This window comes from Arachis duranensis, chromosome 3 (assembly GCF_000817695.3).
Source record: "Arachis duranensis cultivar V14167 chromosome 3, aradu.V14167.gnm2.J7QH, whole genome shotgun sequence".
NCBI classification, from domain to species: Eukaryota; Viridiplantae; Streptophyta; class Magnoliopsida; order Fabales; family Fabaceae; genus Arachis; species Arachis duranensis.
In genome coordinates, this window is record NC_029774.3 from 99,902,260 (window position 1) to 99,921,649 (window position 19,390).

A 19,390-nucleotide genomic window follows, 5' to 3' on the forward strand; every position below is an offset into this window, starting at 1 on the left:
GTTGGAGAAGAAGTGAAGAAATTAACATGCATGCAAATGGAAATGAATCACCTTTAACTTTTGACTTATAATGATGGGTTTGATTTGGGTGATTAGACCTTTGCTTTCTTTGATTAAGCTTTCTCTTTCTTTCTTCTTTGATGAAATGAATAAGGAACGAAGCTATCTCTCTTTTGTTCTGATGCTGACCAAAGCAAGTAGAGAGAGGGAAGTCTTCAATCTTGGATGAGAAGCTTGATGGAGTCAACTTGGACTTGGGTTAAATATGTTTCCATTCAGCCCAACTAATTCTATTGCTTAACAACCTTGGGATTTTAGTGCTTTGTAGCCCTTTTTGTTTCTAGTTTAATTTCCATCATATTGAGCTGCTACAACTATATTTCTTAGTTCTAAATTAATTTGGGCTTTATTTGTAAGTGTAGCATACTATGAAAGCTTCAGATTTTTGTTCCATTTATTTGGGTTGTTGCATTATTGAATTTTAGCCTGCACCACTTAGAACAAAATCATCAAAACTAATTGGGTAGTTGGCCCAATAAAATTAATGTTTGTCATCATCAATTATGTTAGTTAATTTCTTAACTCAACAAAAATAATGTTATTAAAAAGAACTTTCAAAATCAGTGAAAGTTATCATTTTAAATTAATCAACATTTTTTAAAACACACTTTAATTGGTACCTTAACTAAATCCATAAAAAATGTGCTTTCAACAAATATATTTTAAATAATTCAACATCTAAAATTAAAACGTATAGTCAAAATTTTAAAATTGAGAGTAAAATTGTCATAACAAAAAAATAATACGGGGACATATCTGAGTTTGCCAACTCAAAAAATTTTGGTGCGTTCATAGCTTTGAGATCCAAAAAAACACATGAAAGATGGCACACCAAAAGGATGTTGGCTTGCTACCGTGTTTATTACAATCTAAAATTTTGTGTCGATAGTCTCGTTTCCTCCCAACATGTCATTATTGGTTAAGAACTCTTCTTCACTGTCACTATTGTTTTCTTCCCAGTCTATGTCATCCCCTTTATTTACGAAGGTTTTATTCACTTTGTGACTAATAGCCAACTCCCCGAATTCAACATACAACTCGATCATCCACACATAATTTTGATTCTGTCGATAGATCATTAACATCTCCAGCATGGTGGCTTCATCGATCACATTTATTACTTGAAATTGTATTACACCACCGAAAACTAACAAAGGCTACCTGTATAAAATATTACTGACTCTCTTTAAAAACTCCCAGTACATGTATTGGCATAGTCCACTTTGTAGCTCTACAAATGACATCATGCAAGGAATAATAACTGATGTTGGACTCATCCAAATAAATTTTACATCCACATTTGTATATAGTATCATCTCACTATCAAAATATACTTCTCACCATCACACACACATTAGCTTCTGGGACTCAATGTTTTGTCCTCGAACCATCCATTTACGACCACCATGGCCTGAGCTATGGAAAGGGATAACGACGGTGGAGGACTGCTTCTGTTAGGACCTTGACGATAGGAATGCCTTCTGCTCCTACAATTAGCAACACACACCTCTAGAGGAAAAATTTCTTTAGATCTCCTCTCATTGCACTTCATTGCCTCAGTTATGTCAGATGCTGTCTTCAAGAGTATAGAAAAGATATTTATGTTGCTCATGAACAGATAAATTTAGGACCCATCTTCCACGTTTCTAATACACTCATACGCCAATTGTGGTTCTAAGAGGGTGTCCATGCAAAATAAAAGCTTGATCTATGTATCTCTTGATAAATGTCACTAATCCTTCTCTTTGTCTTTGTTTCACTCTTCCTAGGTCCATGATGTGCATGGAGGGTTCTTCCTTTAGAAACTTGTTGCAAAATTCCATCACCAATTGCTCCCAGGTGTTGATGATATTGGCTTTTAGCTTAGCATACCAGGTGAACGCCCTTTCCGTCAATGACTTCGAAAACTCCCTAATCTCAAACTTCTAATGGTTCCTGAACACTCTGAGATCATCCAAAAATGATATGATGTGTTTCTTGGCACTCACGGTACCATCAAACTTGCGAAAGTGGTTGTACCCCTTAGGGTACGATTTTGCTAGAATGTGATGCTTAAATGGTGGGTTTATCTCCTAAGTGGGTTAATTTGCCTCTTCTTTGTCCTTTAGGATGTGTGCCAACTCCTTGCGAGTGACGAGGATGTTCTTATATTTCTCTATATGCTCCTGATTCATGAATGGAGGTGGCGAAGGGGTTATCAAAAGGGAGAGGATGATACGTGTTCAGAAGGGTATTTTCATAATTTTAAAGAGAAGGGACAAAATAGTAATTTTGTCATATTCAAGGATCTAAATACTAGAAGAATTATACAATGCTAGTCTTGGACATCAAGGAGACCAAGAGTTCATCTCAAAAATAGTGGTGCTAAAGTGGTGGCAACACATAAGATCTATTGGGTTAAGCGAAGATAGCAAGAATCTCAAAAATGGCCTTCAAGTTTATTGGGAAGACATAAATTCGAATTTAGTTTATTAGAATTAAATTTAAATTATTGTCAGGGTTATCAAAAGATTTGATTTGATTTTATTTTATTTAGTATTTTTAAGTATTTTAAATTTAAAACAAAACTGATCTAATTTAATAAGATCATATATAATTTAAATTGATTATTATATCTTTAGGATTTTAAATTTAAATCAAATTTGATCTAATCTAACAAGATCAAATTTGATTTAAATTAGTTATTTTATCTTTAGGAGTTAAGTTATCTTATTTTATCTTTTAGACTAATTTGTTAAAGATCTATTTAAATACTTTTTGTGAGACAATTTATACAATTTTTAATGAATAAATTTTATGGGAGCGATTATGCACGTTATTCAATATGTATTCAAGCAAGGCAAGTAATTAGCCTTACTTATTGCATGAAGAAAATTGAAAGATCTAACCTAAGGTAATTCTAAAATGTTAGTTCTTTTCAATTTTTATCATTCTGATCTAAGTTGTTAAGAACAAATTCTTTAAATGTTTAGTAAGAAAAACCCTTTTTATAACCTAAATTACTAAAAACAGATTTCTTAAAGGACTATTATAAAAATTCCTATCTGTCTTTTCTTATCTTTTGTATTTTGCCGGTGTCTTTTCTTATCCTTTCACTCTTCATTCCTAATTTTTTATCCGGCCTTAAATTATTTTTGGTCAAAAACTTGTTTCTAACAACCATGAAATTTGAATAAGGCTAATCTGCTAACAGTAACCCTGTGGTGATGATATCTACCTTGCAAGAAGTGTACCTTCCCCCATGTCCCAAGGGAGAAGGGGGAATTTGTGGGTATATAATGACCAAAAGTATTGAGATAAAGTATATTTTTTGTCCTTAAAGTTTGACAAAAATTTTAAAAATACCCTAAATTTTATTTTGTTTTAATTTTGTTTCAAAAGCTTTCGATTTGCATCAAATATACCCCTGACGGCTAATTTTTCAAAAAATTTAAGACCAATTCAAAAACAATTTCATAAAAACAATCCTCAACACAAGTAAATCAAGTATAATTTTCATACATTATTATTAGATTGGTCTTAAATTTTTTTGAAAATTTAGTAGTCAAAGAGTATATTTGATGTAAATTGAAAACTTTTAGAACATAATTAAAACAAAATAAAACTTAGGAATATTTTTAAAATTTTTATCAAACTTCGAGAACAAAAATATACTTTATCCAAAGTATTGAATTATTAAGAAATTATTGTTGTTACATAGACCCAAATGGCAGCGGATCATATCCAAAGGAGACATTCAGCTCGTCGTGACCAAGATGAGAATACCACGAAAATTATTTCCTCTCAAAGGGACGGCCCCTACTCTCTACTAGGATGATTTTGATGGCCGGTAATCTTAGCGCTGAAAAGCAGTTACAGCAGAGTGGAATTGCCAAGATCTGTATTAGACTGTAGCTTCAACTTGCAAGGATCTCCAAGCAATGTCTAGGGCCTCCTCCACAGAAGATGCGCTTTGAAGCTTCGCCTTATCAATTACGGGTTGATTTCTGGCTAGTTTAGGCAGGAGCTGAAATTCCTGAGAAAAAAAAAGTATATATGTAAAATGATCTCCCGAAAAATCTGTGACTTGTAGCTGCACTTCTGTGACACTAGGACATATAATAAAGGCAAGTTTTTATTTATTTTTTAGGTATGAAAGAGTTTAAAGCGTTTGAAAACTCAAATTAAAAGCCAAGTAAAATTAGGTAATTTTCATGAAGATGCTTCTTTATAATGGCAAACAACTTCATGTGTATACTATCTAAATCTAACAGCTACTATATGCAGTTGAATGTTGAAAGAAACAGTAGCAAGTACCTCAGGGCTCCCACTTTCAAGCAGCACTCCTTTTAGCTTACCTGAACGGCATCAAGTAATTATATTCTTAGTAATTGCAAATCAAAAGATAAATAAGCACTTGCATACATTCCGCAATAACACAATAGCATGTCTTTGCGAACATCACTATAAACTAGGTAATCCAAAGATTAATACAAAGGGTCACAGAAGATAAAGGGACCGTAAAAGACCTACCAGATTCAATCCAGAAGGTAGCTACTTTAGGATCAAAGTTTCCAATTTCAACTGTTTCTCCGACTGCCAAAAGAAAATTTAAGAGTAAGAGGATCGGAGAAAAATTCTCTTATATTTTATTTTGAAGAACATTTACCATTGTCTCCGAAGAACTGCCACCATACTTTTCTGGGGCTCCCTTCATATTCAAACACCCTTGAGTAGAAGTATGGAAGGTAATCGTACCTGAAACGCATAAATGAAACTAAGATAGATCAGCAGGGACATAACCACAAATTCTAAGTTAATTGCAGGAAGAGATGGTTGATTATACGTGTGAGTTTGTGCAGTGAGTAATGATTTTACACAGTGCTGTGCTGAGCGACGAGCATGATCTACATGTTCCACTCGAGCAGTACGGTTATATATCTGTCCAGTTTTCGGAAAGACATCAGGTGACGGAACTGACCATCAACCTGAAATACGGATAACTTAAGTTTAGGGCTCTATCAAATTACATCTGTAAATGTAGCTCAAATAGAGTAGCTCAAACAAAGAACACAGTCTCCAAAAATTGATGATGTACATTCACAGAAGAGGAAAAGTCAGTGAAAGGATGGCATAAACAAAAGGCTCTTCAACTGTTACTGTATTTCAACATGCCTATAATTTTGTTGTAAATAATCTGTTATTCATTGGCTTTACCTGTAATCCACCAACTTCTGTATTCAAGCCCACCCGCTCAAAGGGACTCACAGCAGGTTTTGCTCCAATGCCTACAATTACCTGCAAACCAGAAGAAGAACGTAATTTCCAATTCATTGAACTTCTCTAATACAGAAGTAACCTCTCTGTTCTAATAATTCATGTTACTAAAGCAAATAACAAAAGAAGGTGTCACAGCAGTCAAGCTTTATATTAAAGTAAAGGAAATGTAAAGAGATTTTAAGCAATATCCAAGTTTTTACAACATGAAAATAACAAAACTTGAAAATAATTACCGTATCAGCTTCTACAACAGATCCATCTCCAAGTTTGACACCAGCTACATGTCCGTCAGAGCCAGCTTCCAAATTTTTTATGGAGGCACCCTTTTGAATATGATTTAAAGAGAGAAAAAGAAAAGGAAATGTAAAGAGATTTTAAGCAATATCAACCATAGCCAATACATAAAGTTACAGTTTTACAGACCTTCAATATTTTGACACCATTCTTTTGGTAGAGTTCCTCATATCTCCGGGAAAGCGAAGGAGTGAACAGTCTTTGCAAGAGATGATCCTCGGGAAATATGATCTATATTTTAACGAGGACATAAAATTTGAGTCAGTAGGCCAAAAACTTTACAAAATAACCAACTTTTTTTAATGTATATACAGACAACATATGTATGCAACTCTCATAGTATAATAACCAGAGTAGGTAAAACAACGCGAATATGTATACACAGTAACAGTAAGAAGTCATTTTTGTCATGCCATTCCCTACCACAGTGTAGACTATTTAAAAAAAACAGTGATCAGGAAGCATTAATGTCATACACTTATTCATTATTCCCAAAATTACTCAATGTAAGGATTGTCAAAGCATAACCCAGAGTACCTAATTAAATGACTTCTTTCGGTTTAGCTGAACACATTAGTAGGTAATAATGGAATCAGGACAGGAGATAAGGATTGAGGAAAACACTTACTGTTGTATCAAGTTTCCAAGCAACTGTTGCAGCAGCAATCTCCATTCCTATATATCCACCTCCAACAACTACAACCTTTTTTGCTTTTCCCTGGAGACTTAAATCCATGAGGAACAGAAGAGTATATGTTCAAATAAATTTATCTACTGTAAATATATACATAATGAATCATAATACATGACAGTTTTGAGGTAACCCTTGGAGGAAATATGCACAATTTGCAAAATCCCAATTCACATGAAGGATGCTAAAGCTGCCAATGCAAAGTTTAACCACTTCAAAAGTGGGAAAAAAATTCAAACTAGTAAAACAATAGGTCAAAATAGGCTTGACCATATATTACCAATGATGAAATCAGTGCATCAGCATCTGCAACCTCCCGGATATAGTGAACGCCAGGTAGGTTTCCCCCAATTTTCTCCGGAAATCTATCATCAAGACAGTTGACAATCAGATTTTGAGGACCAGTTTTTTATTAAAACAATATAAGATGAACTAAAGTAAATAGACTGATACCTCGAGGCTGAACTCCCTGTAGCAATTATAAGTGAGCCATACTTCAGATGTTTTCCAGAATTAGTTGTCAAAGTTTGCTTTTCAATATCAATATCCTTGACTGGATCTTGGTACAACATCTGAACAGTAAACCAGTAGCATGAAATGTATGAAAACTGTTTCCAGCCTGACAATGCTACTTCAAATTAAGAGCTTTCCAGAATAAAACCATCCATTTCATTTCAAGCAATCCTGTCTCAATAGTATAACGCGCACAAACACAAAAGTAAAAACAATCTCGACAACTTGTATTACAAAATGATTGCAACAGCAAAAGAGAGCGTACCTCTATCCCCTTCTCTTGATACCACTCTGGAGTCTGCCTTTCTCCACCCGATCCAACACAGGTGTGAAAACCCTAGGAATTAAGAATATAAAAGTAAGGATTTACAAAGACAGGTGAGTAAATGAGAAATGAGTAATCTTATATTGACCGTGATATAACTGAGCTTATAAGCAATAGACTGATACAATGAGGTGCATCGAATAACTAACTGCCTACTTGTAACAAACAAACAAACAAACTCTAACAGAACTTTCCAGAATTAGATAGCTTAAATAACCGAGTATAATTCCAATACACCGTTGACAGCACAACAATTGGATAAACAGCAATCAGGACTAGCAAAGGCATATCATAGGGAAAGGAGGAAAATTATTACAGGAAGGCGCGCAGGCTTCTTATCCGGTGGAAACAAATACGCTTTTGTGAGTGCAGGACGCTCGTAAGGCGCATATGCCTGTATTTGTAAATCGTATCAATCAAACAGAGAGAGATAGAGAGAGATAGAGAGAGAGAGAGAGAGAGAGAGAGAGAGAGAGGTCAGAAAGTAGAAAAGGACCTCTTTGGTGACAATACAAAGACGACCATCGGCCATGCCGTGTTCGACGAAGGTGCGAGCAGCATATCCCGCGGCATTTCCGCCCCCAACGATGACGTACTCGCGATTCTCGTTGGCGAAAGCGGCGTAGCATCTGCGGAAGCTTCTGGAAGGGAGGGAAGTGGAAGAAGGACGAGGTCGGGTGAGAGGATTGGTATGCGAAGGGCGAAGTAAGAGCCCCTGCTTGAGTGAGAGGGAGCTGGATGCTGCTGCCATAGCGAGCCTGCGAACTGCTGAAATCGGTAATGGAAAATGACAAGAGTGCACAGGTGAAGCAATCAAATGCTAGACGATGAAGGTGAAGATCGTGAACGCACCTGAGGAAGGCATTGATGCCTTTATAATAATTACTTAATTAAATAATAATGATTTAATATTTATGACTTGACTTCTTGTTGTTGAAGTGTGTTAGGGTGGCTCTAGAAGAGTTCGAAGGGGCATGACTTAAAGACGCTAAACTCCCATTCAACAATCAATAGGGTGAGTTTTACAAATGCGATTGGCGATTGGCGATTGGCGATTGGGGAGATCATTTATATATGTTGCGTTTCTCCATTGGAGCTGCTCAGAGCCTCGCCATGTTTCTGCCACCAAGGTCGTTTTTGACATGGTGTTATGATTGGGCCGTTTGGGCTAAGCCTGTTAATTGATTAAAATTAAAGGATATCAAAGAAACAAAAAAAATTGGACCCATTTGAATTATGCATTTGAATTTTAGGATCAGATTAGTCTCCGTGATATTATTTATCTATCTATCTATAAATTTATCTATCTATATCTATAAACCATAGAAACCTCGTGGAATCTATGTTGATATGGCATTTTCTCGTTTTTTATTTTTTTTTAAATAAATATTTAAAAAGTAGCTGATTAGTCAAAGAGAATTGATAAAAATTTGTGTCCACCTTATTACCTGTTCTACGTTCTTTTTTTGTCTCTGTCTCTCTCTTAGATCATAAATAAATCTATCAATAAACCATAAAAACCTCGTAGAGTCTATGCTGATATGGCATTTTTTCATTTTTTTAAATAAATATTTAGAAAGTAGCTAATTAGTCAAAGAGAGTTGGTAAAAATCTGTTGTCCACTCTATTGCCTGATTTGTGATCTCTCTCTCTCTCTCTCTCTCTCTCTCTCTCTTATATCATCTCACTCTCTGGGCTACATCCTCTCTCTCGCTGGTTTGCTCTCTCTCGATCTCTGGCCGACTGCTTCTTGCGGTCTTTCTACTCTCCCAGTAGGACTGTAGGTTTCCACCCAATTGGCGCCGACGAAGGGTTCAGGCCAACGGATGGTGACGGTTACGGAGAATACGGGTTCAACACTTAGCAGGCTCTTCTTCCGTACCTGTCTGGTCACAAGTGAGGGTTTCGAGGAGTTTCGCCAGGTGAGATATCATACTTTTCATTGTGATCTGGATCTTGGTTGCCCCTATCCTATTTTGATTCCCTTGCGATCCTATCTTAATTTGTCTTCAAATTTTGATTTTTCCCCTTTTTATCATTTTTTTCAGTTCTTTTGAGTATAAGAGATGGTGCTAAAGATGATAGCAAAGAACAGGGGGTTGAAGTCATTTCCTGGGAGCCTCGAGCTTATGTTTATCATAATTTCCTGGTCAGTTGAATTTTTTCAGAATTGAGATCTAAAAATTACGAAGATAACGATTTGATCTGAATTTTAAGCTGTTGGATATTTAGGTTTAGTTGGTCTCTATGCTATTTCGTGATTTTTGCAAAGAGTTGGTATTTTTTTGTTTGCGTATCTTCTCGACTCTTAGGATTTACTTTATAATTAAATCGATATTGAGAAAGATTATTACTATATATATATTGGTTCTGTTGTGTAAGCCTGTGATGGTACATAATTACATGGAAAATGTAACGACCCAATTTCTGGTACGTCATGATCATACTAGAAACTAAGCACTACCAACTTGTCTTCCTAATTATTATCTATCATTTATTATATGAACCTGATTCGTTGTTAAAAGTGTAATTATTTTGCGAGGTACTTTTTTTTAATGTATGGATTAATAAACAGAATCATTCATAATCAATTCATAAATAATAACAGATAAAACAGTTATAAACAACCACACATAAATACATCACAAGCAGTTGACAATATTCGGTGATCCAGCCTTTATTAGAGTATAGACTTTTAGTTAGAACACCCCTAGATATAGCTAAATAATATCTATATACATATATATACACACAACATCCTAGGTCCTGAATTGTTCAAGAAGTCCCTAAGCTGGCACCCAGGCTAGCCTAGACTCTAAACTCATCTAGCCCCTCTAAACTACTAAAGTGAGGAAAAGTACATCTAGGTCTTCAAAACTCAAGTCAGGTGGAATGTCATCAAAAGATGGAACATCATCTACTACTCCATTACACGATCAAACATTGCCATATGATGTCTCTCTGGTACCACATCAAGTAGCCACATAACAGTAGTCTCGTACACAGGATTTATGTTAAAGTTTGCATACAAATGGGGTGCAGACATTGGTTGGTCTTACAATATATACATATAAACAGAGAATGAGAGTCACCCTAGACTTAGAAGACCATCTAGAACGGAATCCTCTTTGCGAACGGTTGTTAGCGAACTACGGAAGCGTACTCACGCTTCCATCTTAAGGGGGAAGGATGAGAAAAGGGGTAAGAATTGCGGAGTTCTTAGTAGGGTCGGGGTTATTAGTTACGTTCATTAATTCTATGTTGTTTAGCAGACGAATAGCAAAATACAGAGAAACAGTAAATAGAAGAAACAGATAAATAGAGAAAAAAGAGAAAACAGAACACAAAACACGAACATAAGAATACAAGAAAATAAGACACAAACACAGATAATAGAATACAAACAAACAAAGCACACATTCATTCAACAATCATAACAGAAAAAATGCACAACCAAGTATGATGCATGTTTGTCCTATGCAGGTCATGAGCTCACGTGTCGGTTTACATCCTGCATCCCGACATTACCTAGGAACTAGTCCTAGATATGGCTTCCCATTGTGTCCTTCGTGCATATATGTCGGTGGTTAAGAATACCACTCCTTCGTGACTACTGGCAGTCGGCGCAAGGCTCGACCCCTTATTTTACGCACAAGGGGAAACAGTGATCCTCAGTTCGTGGGCGTCTCCGAGATCAACACACAAATAAAACACGATCCTCAGTTTGTGGGTCTCCACGAGATCAATACACAACAAACACGATCCTCAATTCATGGGTTATCCTCGAGATCAATACTCAACAAACACCGATCCTCATTTCATGGGTTTTCTCGAGATCAATACACAACAAACAATGATCCTCAGTTCATGGGTTATCCCCGAGATCAAAGATTATCAACAGTTCATGGGTTATTCCCGTAATCAATGATTATTAATTCGTGAGTTTTATTGCTCTTCTTTCTGATGCACCAATATTTCGTGGTACATTTTGTACTTAATTTAGGTGGATTTTATCCACTTTTCCCATATTTATTCAATGAAATAGCATGGTTTCATAATTTTCTCCTAATTTATGCTTAAGTGTGAAAACATGCTTTTTAGGCCTTTAATTGATTAATTTTGATTAACCTTTGATTCCACTAGATGCCTTGATGTGTTTGTTAAGTGAATCCAGGTTGAAAAGGCTAGGGATGAATAAAAGGAATGAAGAGAAAAGCATAAAAGTAGAGAAATCATGGAAAACCAAGGATTTGGGATGCATTCACCGTCACGCACGTGCAGCTGACGCACACGCGTGAATTCGAAGTTGCATGGTGATGCATACGCATACATGACGCGTACGTGTGGATGAAAAATTTTCAAGCGACGCGTGTGCATGACCCACGCGTATGCGTCGATGCTGGCACGTGACTTCATTAAAATGAAAATTCTGGGGGCGAATTTTGGGCTTCCCAGACCCAAATCCAACTCACTTCTGAGCCTATTTCATGTAGAAATCAAGAGGAGTCAAGGGGGGAAGTCATAATTGAATTTTGGAGGGAATGCTTTAGTTAGTTTATAGAGAGAGAAGCTCTATCTTCTCTCTAAATTTAGGTTAGAGGTAGATTAGGATTTCTTAGATCTAGATTTACTTCATGCTTTGATTTATTTTTCCTCTACAATTCCTTGTTCTTCTACCTTTACTTTCTCTAGTTTAGCATTTAATTCTTGTAATTCTTTACTCTTATGTTGATGCACTCTTGTTTCTCTTGTTTTTCTTGTTTTCTTTTAATGCAATTCATGTTCTATGTTCCTTTATTGTTGATTTGATTTGTTGTTGTTAATTTCCTTGCAATTGAGTAGTTGTAGATTTATTTCTCTTGCAATTTGGTTTTACTTTCCTTTTATGCCTTCCAAGTGTTTGATTAAATGCTTGGAAGAATGCTAGAATAGATTTTTCTCCTCTTGGCTTTTGTTGAGTAATTGGAGACTCTTGAGTTGTCAAACTCTTTTGTTGATTAATAATTGAAAGTTGCTAGTTGATTTGAATTCCACTAAAGCTAGTCTTTCCTTAGGAGTTGACTAAGACTTGAGGAATCAAGTTGATTTATCCCCTTGACTTTCCTTCATAGTTAGAGGTTGACTAAGTGGGAGCAATGGACAATTCTTGTCACAATTGATGATGATAATGAGGATAGAACTTCTAGTTCTCATTCCTTACCAAGAGCTTTCTTAGCTATTAGTTTTATTCTTGCAATTTACTTTTCTTGTCCTTTATCCAAAACACCAAAATATACATCTCATAGCCAATAACAAGAACACTTCCCTGTAATTCCTTTGAGAGACGACCCGAGGTTTGAATATTTTGGTTATTTTTATTGGGGTTTGTACTTGTGACAAACATTTTTTTGCATGAAAGGATTATTTGTTGGTTTAGAAACTATACTTTCAATGAGATTTCATTTGTGAATTCTTTACCAACCAATTTTCTCTTCATCAAAATGGCACCGTTGCCGGAGAATTGCAAATGTGTGCCTAGTTATTGGTTATTGTATATATGTGAATATTGTGACTAGCTTGATTTTTGGATTGTTTGTTAGTTTTTGCTAGTTTTAGGACTTTGTTTCATTATATGTTGTTAGCTTTTGATTTTATTTTGTCTTTTCATTATGAATTCTCACTTTGGCTATGAGTTTGGTTCTAACTATGTTGTAGGAAATGGGAGCTTCAATGAGGACATGCATCAAGCATGGGAAAATCAAAGGTGGCAGGAGCCATATGTATATGATCAATCCTCTTGGCAACAACCCCCACCAATGAATTATGAACAAGAGGTATTCTATGATGCATACCAATCAAATGGCTATGGTGAATCTCCTTGTGACTATCAAAAACCACCACCATATGCCTATGAGCCATATCCTCAAATAACCATCAACTATACTCACAAGCTCCTTTTCACCAAACACCTCCATATGACCCTAATCCATATCCATCATACCAACCACCTGTTGAGCCAAATGAACCATATATGGAACCACCACAATACCCACATTTCCAAGAACCACCTCTTCCATACTGTGACCAAGAAGAACCACCTCCAATGTATGCAAATTTTTACCAACAAGATGAACTCTACTTCCCACCACAACCCTCCATGGAAGAATATTCATGTCCATCGATCCAAGAGCAATATGATCTTACTTGTGCTTGCAATTTGGAACAAGAATCAAGAGATCGCCTCAAGGAAACAATGGATCGGCTTCAAGCAACCATGGAGTGTGTTGTGCAACAAGTGGAAACATTGGAGAATGTTGAACCGCCACCACCCTACCAAGAAGAACCATCCTCCTATTATGAACCCTTTCTCTAAAATAATGAACCCTCCTATCCACCCCAAGCCCTAATGGATGATTCTCTCGCCTTGTTACTTCAAGAACAATGAGAAATACAAAGGGAGGCACTAGAATCCTTGGCCGCCTTGAATGAGGTGGTAAATCGATTTGCCTCCCAATACTTGAGCACTCAAGAAACTCCCATGGCCACATGTGGAGAATCGGTTGAAGAGCATAGCATAAAGGAGAGATTGGAAACTTCGGTGGAAAATGAGAATTGTTGCTTTGTGTTGGAACAATTGGAGGAACCTATGATTCATGAAGACAAGGAAGAAGTGGTTGAGGATTTAGGAGATGCGGAGTCTCCATGGGAATCTAAGGTCATAGAAAATCCCTCCAACAAGATTGAAGTTGGTGTTGAGGAGGAAAGTGCACATCCTCTAAAGCATATCCCATATGAAGAATTGGATGGGATAGAGCGAGAATTGAGTTCCCTTGGAATTGAAGATCAAGCATCAAATCTTCTTGGTGAAGAAGATAAAATTGATGAACAAAGGGTTGAATTTGAGAAATCTTGTAAGGAGGTGGAGATCCTTAGAAAAAGGAGGATGGGATACGCTTTGCCGAGATCCTTGGAAGTTTCTTTGCCTAGGTTGTCATCTACTTCTACATTTGAGTTGGTGAAATTCATTTCTATTAAATTTATTATCCCACTCGAATACAACTTGCTTGAAACGGATGATCAACTTAGAGAATTTTGCGGGATGAAGCGTAAGAGAAGGATGTTTCGTGGTTGGCATTGCAAATCAAGGCTCATTTCGGTTGACACCTTAAGGGTTAAATACAAGGGTTGGACTAGTGCTCAATTAGGTGGGTCTAGAAGAATGTTTGGTCACTTCATTGAGAATTCATCTTGCTTGCCACCCGGATGGACTAATGAGAATCGACTTGAAGACGGGTGTAGAAATAAGATATGGGATCCCGACATACATGAGGATCAACTCTGGGAGCCCTTAGCTTGTGCGGAAATCCATCAAGACTTGGTGAGATTAATTGTGAAGAATAGAGCTTATTGGAAGTCCAAGCATTGGGGGATGTTCCAAGATGAATTTAAGCTCAAGCCACCTTGATGAGGAGCTCCCCATTAGTCCAACTTAAGGATAATAAATAAAAGTGCTAGGTGGGAGACACCCACCATGGTAAAATCTTTTCAATTTCTCTTTTGTACATATTGGTAAAATTAGTTAATTTCATGTTTTGTTTGGTTTATTGAATTTAATTGGTAGTTTAGTATGTTAAATAAGGTTTTATGGTGTTTTGGTAGCTGTTTGAGGGATTGGAATGTTTGGTTTGGTGCAAGAACTTGAAAAATTTTGAAAAACAGAGCACCAACCCACGCCTACGCATTATCCACACGTACGCGTCATCCACGTGTATGCGTGGATCCAAGCTTTTCAACCATCCATGCACACGCGTACCCCACGCGTACGCGTGGATCCAGAAGTTTCACCCTTCCACAGCTTTACCTGAGAGTTGTGCCTGAAGTGTGCCAGATTTGTGCTTGAGGCACAAGTCAACCCACGCGTACGCGTCGACGCTCTCAATAACCCACCACGCGTACGCGTGACATACGCGTACGCGTCACTTCCATTTTACCATCACCACGCGCACGCGTCACTCCACGCGTACGCGTGGCTCGCCTTGTTTCACACACTTCTTTTCTCATCTTCTTTCCATGTCTTTCCTTTTTCTTTCTTCTTCCCTTCTCCTACCCCTCATCCAACACTTCCAAACACCATTTATAACCATTCCTTTTAGTTAGTTAATTGTTTAGTTAGTTTCATCTTTGTTTAATTTTCTATTCTTCATACTAAGTGTTGGATTATTGATTTTGTTTACTATATATTGCTGCTTACTATTAACTGAACGCTATTTTAGCATAATTGTTTTTGATATTCATTGTTGGATTTTATTGTTGAGGTTATACTTTACTACTTGGTTTTGAATTTTTCATGCCTACCTTTTGTGAATACCAAGTGAATGACATTACCTTCAAGCTTTTAATTCTTTTGAATTACATGATTTGGCCACCATGTAATTTGAATTCTTTCTTTGATTAGGCAATTTCTTGATGGATGTTGTGCATTTATCTTAATGCATTGTGTTCCTTGATCATATGTATACATATGTTTTTGGCTTGAATGCTTTCATGCTTCTTTATTGCTTGTTTGTTGTTTTGACCCACAAGTTTAGAGCATCTCAAGCACACTAGAATGAGTGAAGTGCATGTTCCTTTTTGTGTAATTGTGGCATAGCTTTTCATGTTGATGTGTGTGTTCTAAACCGCTCGCAACTTAGAATGCACACTCACTTTCAACAATGTCATACTATTTCACCCACTTCAATTCTAGTGATTATTACATCATTCCGACAATGTATGCTTCCTTGATTTTGCATTTACATTTCTTACTATCATGCCTTCTATTTTCAGGGTGAATTATTATAAGCAAAAATGAAAGTAGGAGAAAGAACATGCAACAGCCGGTTGACCTACCAGCTGAAGATGGCAATCCGGAGAGTCGCCGTACCCCCTTGTTCATCTTTGAATGCACCGAGGACGGTGCAAACTTTTAAGTGTGGGGAGGTCGTCCGACCAGTCGGCATTTTTTGGTGACAAATTTCTAATTCCAACACTTTTGCATTTTATTTTTTTAGGTCTTTTAGGATTTTTAGTCGCATTTTTCTATTTTTGCATATATATACATAATAAGCTTAATCAAAATAATGAAAATTTTTCAAGGAATTTATCTATAGGGCACCCCAATTGAGTTGAGTAAAAAATTTCTTCATTGAACTTGCTTGAATTATATATTGTGGAACATGTTTTTGAGCTAAGAACACAAGCTTGTGAGTTTTGAGCCTAATGATGTGGTTACATCTTATAACCACTTATTTTCCTTCTTGTGTGCATTATTCTCTTTCTATGATTGTAATCTTTGATTTGTTTAATTCTTTATGTCCATTATTTTGTGTATTCATGTATTTATATGATTGAGGCCATTATTTCATTTAGCTCACTTACCCAAATGCCTACCTTTTCATCAACCATTGTTAGCTAACTTTGAGCCTATTTTAACCCCTTTGTTCTCAATGTTAGCACCTTACAAGCCTTAAAGCGAAAAACAATAATTGTCCTTTATTTGAATCTTTGATTAGCTTAGGCTAGTGAGTGTGTGCATCATTCAAGTGTGGGGAAACTTGGGACATTGGTTGGGAAAGGGTGTGTGTTATATTTTTGTTGAAAATATTGGGAATTGGGTACATACTCATGTGTTAATTAAATGTAAAACCATATGCATTGATGCTTTTGTGTATACTTTATTGCAAAAAGAAAAAAATGAGAAAATAAAAAAAAAGAGAAAAAAAATTAGAAAGAAAAAGAAAAAGAAATAAAAAGGGAACAAAATGCCCAAAGTAAAGTTCAATAAAGTCAATGCATATGAGTTGTGATAAAAAAAGAGAATGCATGAGTATGTGAAAAAGTGAAGAATGGATAGTTATGTTAGCTTTGAAATTGTATAGGTTGTCATATAGGTTAGGTGGGAAGTTTAAGTTGGTCAAAGATTCAAATTCAAGCTCACTTAACCAAATATACATCCTTCCTTGACCCTAACCCCATTACAACCTTGAAGAAAAGACATCATGATATATGTATGCATGCATTGAATAATTGTTGATTGTTAGATAAAAAACAAATCTTAAAATGCATTATTAGAGGAGAAGTGAGTGGATGGACCCAATACACTTGAGCGATTAGAGCGGATACACGTCTGGTGAGAGTTCGATGCTCAATTACATGTTTTCACCTAGAATCATCACTTATCTTGCAAGTTTGTATAATCTTTAATAACTCAATTCAATTGTGGTTTGGCTTGGTTGTTAATACCCTTAGCCCTTATGCTTATATTGATACTCTTGGGAATTGATTTATTTTGACCAAATAGTTGCATTCATTTAGATAGTTGCATGTAGGTAGATTGCATATATTTTAGTTTACATTGAATAAGTGATAGTACCCTTTGGTCCTCTTTTGATTTAAGTATGAGGACATGCTTGATTTAAGTGTGGGGAGATTTGATGCACCATTATTTTGTGGTATATTTTGTGCTTAATTTAGGTAGATTTTATCCACTTTTTTCACATTTATTTAATGAAATAGCATGGTTTCATAACTTTCTCCTAATTTGCGCTTAAGTGTGAAAATATGCTTTTTAGGCCTTTAATTGATTAATTTTGATTCACCTTTGATTCCATTAGATGCCTTGATGTGTTTGTTAAGTGAATCCAGGTTGAAAAGGCTAGGGATGAATCAAAGGAATGAAGAGAAAAGCAAGTGGAGAAATCATGGAAAACCAAGGATTTGGGATGCATTCACCGACGCGCACGCGTGAATTCGAAGTTGCATGGCGACGCGTACACATACATGACGCGTACGCGTGGATGAAAAATTGCCAAGCAATGAGTGCGCGTGACCCACGTGTACACGGCGATGCTCGCATGTGACTTCATTAAAGTAAAAATGTTGGGGGCAAATTCTGGGCTTCCCAGATGCAAATCCAACTCATTTTTGAGCCTATTTCATGCAGAAATCAAGAGGATTCAAGGGGGGAAGTCATAACTGAATTTTGGAGGGAATGCTTTAGTTAGTTTCTAGAGAGATAAGTTCTCTCTTCTCTCTAGAATTAGGTTAGAGGTAGATTAGGATTTCTTAGATCTAGATTTAATTCATGCTTTGATTTACTTTTCCTCTTCAATTCCTTGTTCTTCTACCTTTACTTTCTCTAGTTTAGCATTTAATTCTTGTAATTCTTTACTCTTATGTTGATGCACTCTTGTTTCTTTTGTTTTCTTTTAATACAATTCATGTTCTATGTTCCTTTATTGTTGATTTGATTTGTTGTTGTTAATTTCCTTGCAATTGAGTAATGGTAGATTTATTTCTCTTGCAATTTGGTTTTGCTTTCCTTTTATGCCTTCCAAGTGTTTGATTAAATGCTTGGAAGAATGCTAGAATAGATTTTTCTCCTCTTGGCTTTGGATGAGTAATTGGAGACTCTTGAGTTGTCAAACTCTTTTGTTGATTAATAATTAAAAGTTACTAGTTGATTTGAATTCCACTAAAGCTAGTCTTTCCTTAGGAGTTGACTAGGACTTGAGGAATCAAGTTGATTTATCCCATTGACTTTCCTTCATAGTTAGAGGTTGACTAAATGGGAGCAATGGACAATTCTTGTCACAATTGATGATGATAATGAGGATAGGACTTCTAGTTCTCATTCCTTTCCAAGAGCTTTCTTAGCTATTAGTTTTATTCTTGCAATTTACTTTTCTTGTCCTTTATCTAAAACACCAAAATATACGTCTCATAACTAATAACAAGAACACTTCCCTGCAATTCCTTTTTGAGACGACCCGAGGTTTGAATATTTTGGTTATTTTTATTGGGGTTTGTACTTGTGACAAACAATTTTTTGCATGAAAGGATTATTTGTTGGTTTAGAAACTATACTTTCAATGAGATTTCATTTGTGAATTCTTTACCAACCAATTTTCTCTTCATCACTCTCTTTATCTCTTTACTCTGCTCTGATTATTCTTTTCTCTTAGTCGGTTTACTCTACTCTATTTACTCTTTTCTCTTAGTCTCTTTACTCTGCTCTCGTTTCTCGATTTAACGTATGTAGTTATAGCTTATGTAAATTTCGGTATGAATAGTAACCTGTCCCAAGTATAGGTTCATTAAGTCTATACTGAAACAGTTTAACTTTTCATATTATACTTAGCCCAAGGTGCAACTCAAGAACTAACTATGTTGCTCCTAGTTCGTTTACTAATCTCTGTTAGTTTCTGTCATTAAAACTTTACAGACTTTTT

At 36.0% G+C, this 19,390-nt stretch overlaps 1 protein-coding gene across 1 annotated transcript; it reads right to left on the minus strand.

The window, feature by feature from the left end:
• Nucleotides 1-3,206: 3,206 nt before the first annotated feature.
• LOC107479871 (monodehydroascorbate reductase, chloroplastic/mitochondrial) lies at nucleotides 3,207-8,189 on the minus strand. Its single transcript, XM_016099967.3, is given in 16 exon segments — nucleotides 3,207-4,075; nucleotides 4,357-4,397; nucleotides 4,573-4,635; nucleotides 4,709-4,797; nucleotides 4,886-5,009; nucleotides 5,012-5,027; nucleotides 5,257-5,337; nucleotides 5,553-5,642; nucleotides 5,743-5,844; nucleotides 6,242-6,331; nucleotides 6,585-6,669; nucleotides 6,758-6,876; nucleotides 7,083-7,154; nucleotides 7,459-7,536; nucleotides 7,639-7,910; nucleotides 7,995-8,189. Coding segments are annotated over 16 exon segments (1,467 nt in total). The 5' UTR covers nucleotides 8,008-8,189; the 3' UTR covers nucleotides 3,207-3,943.
• Nucleotides 8,190-19,390: the final 11,201 nt, after the last annotated feature.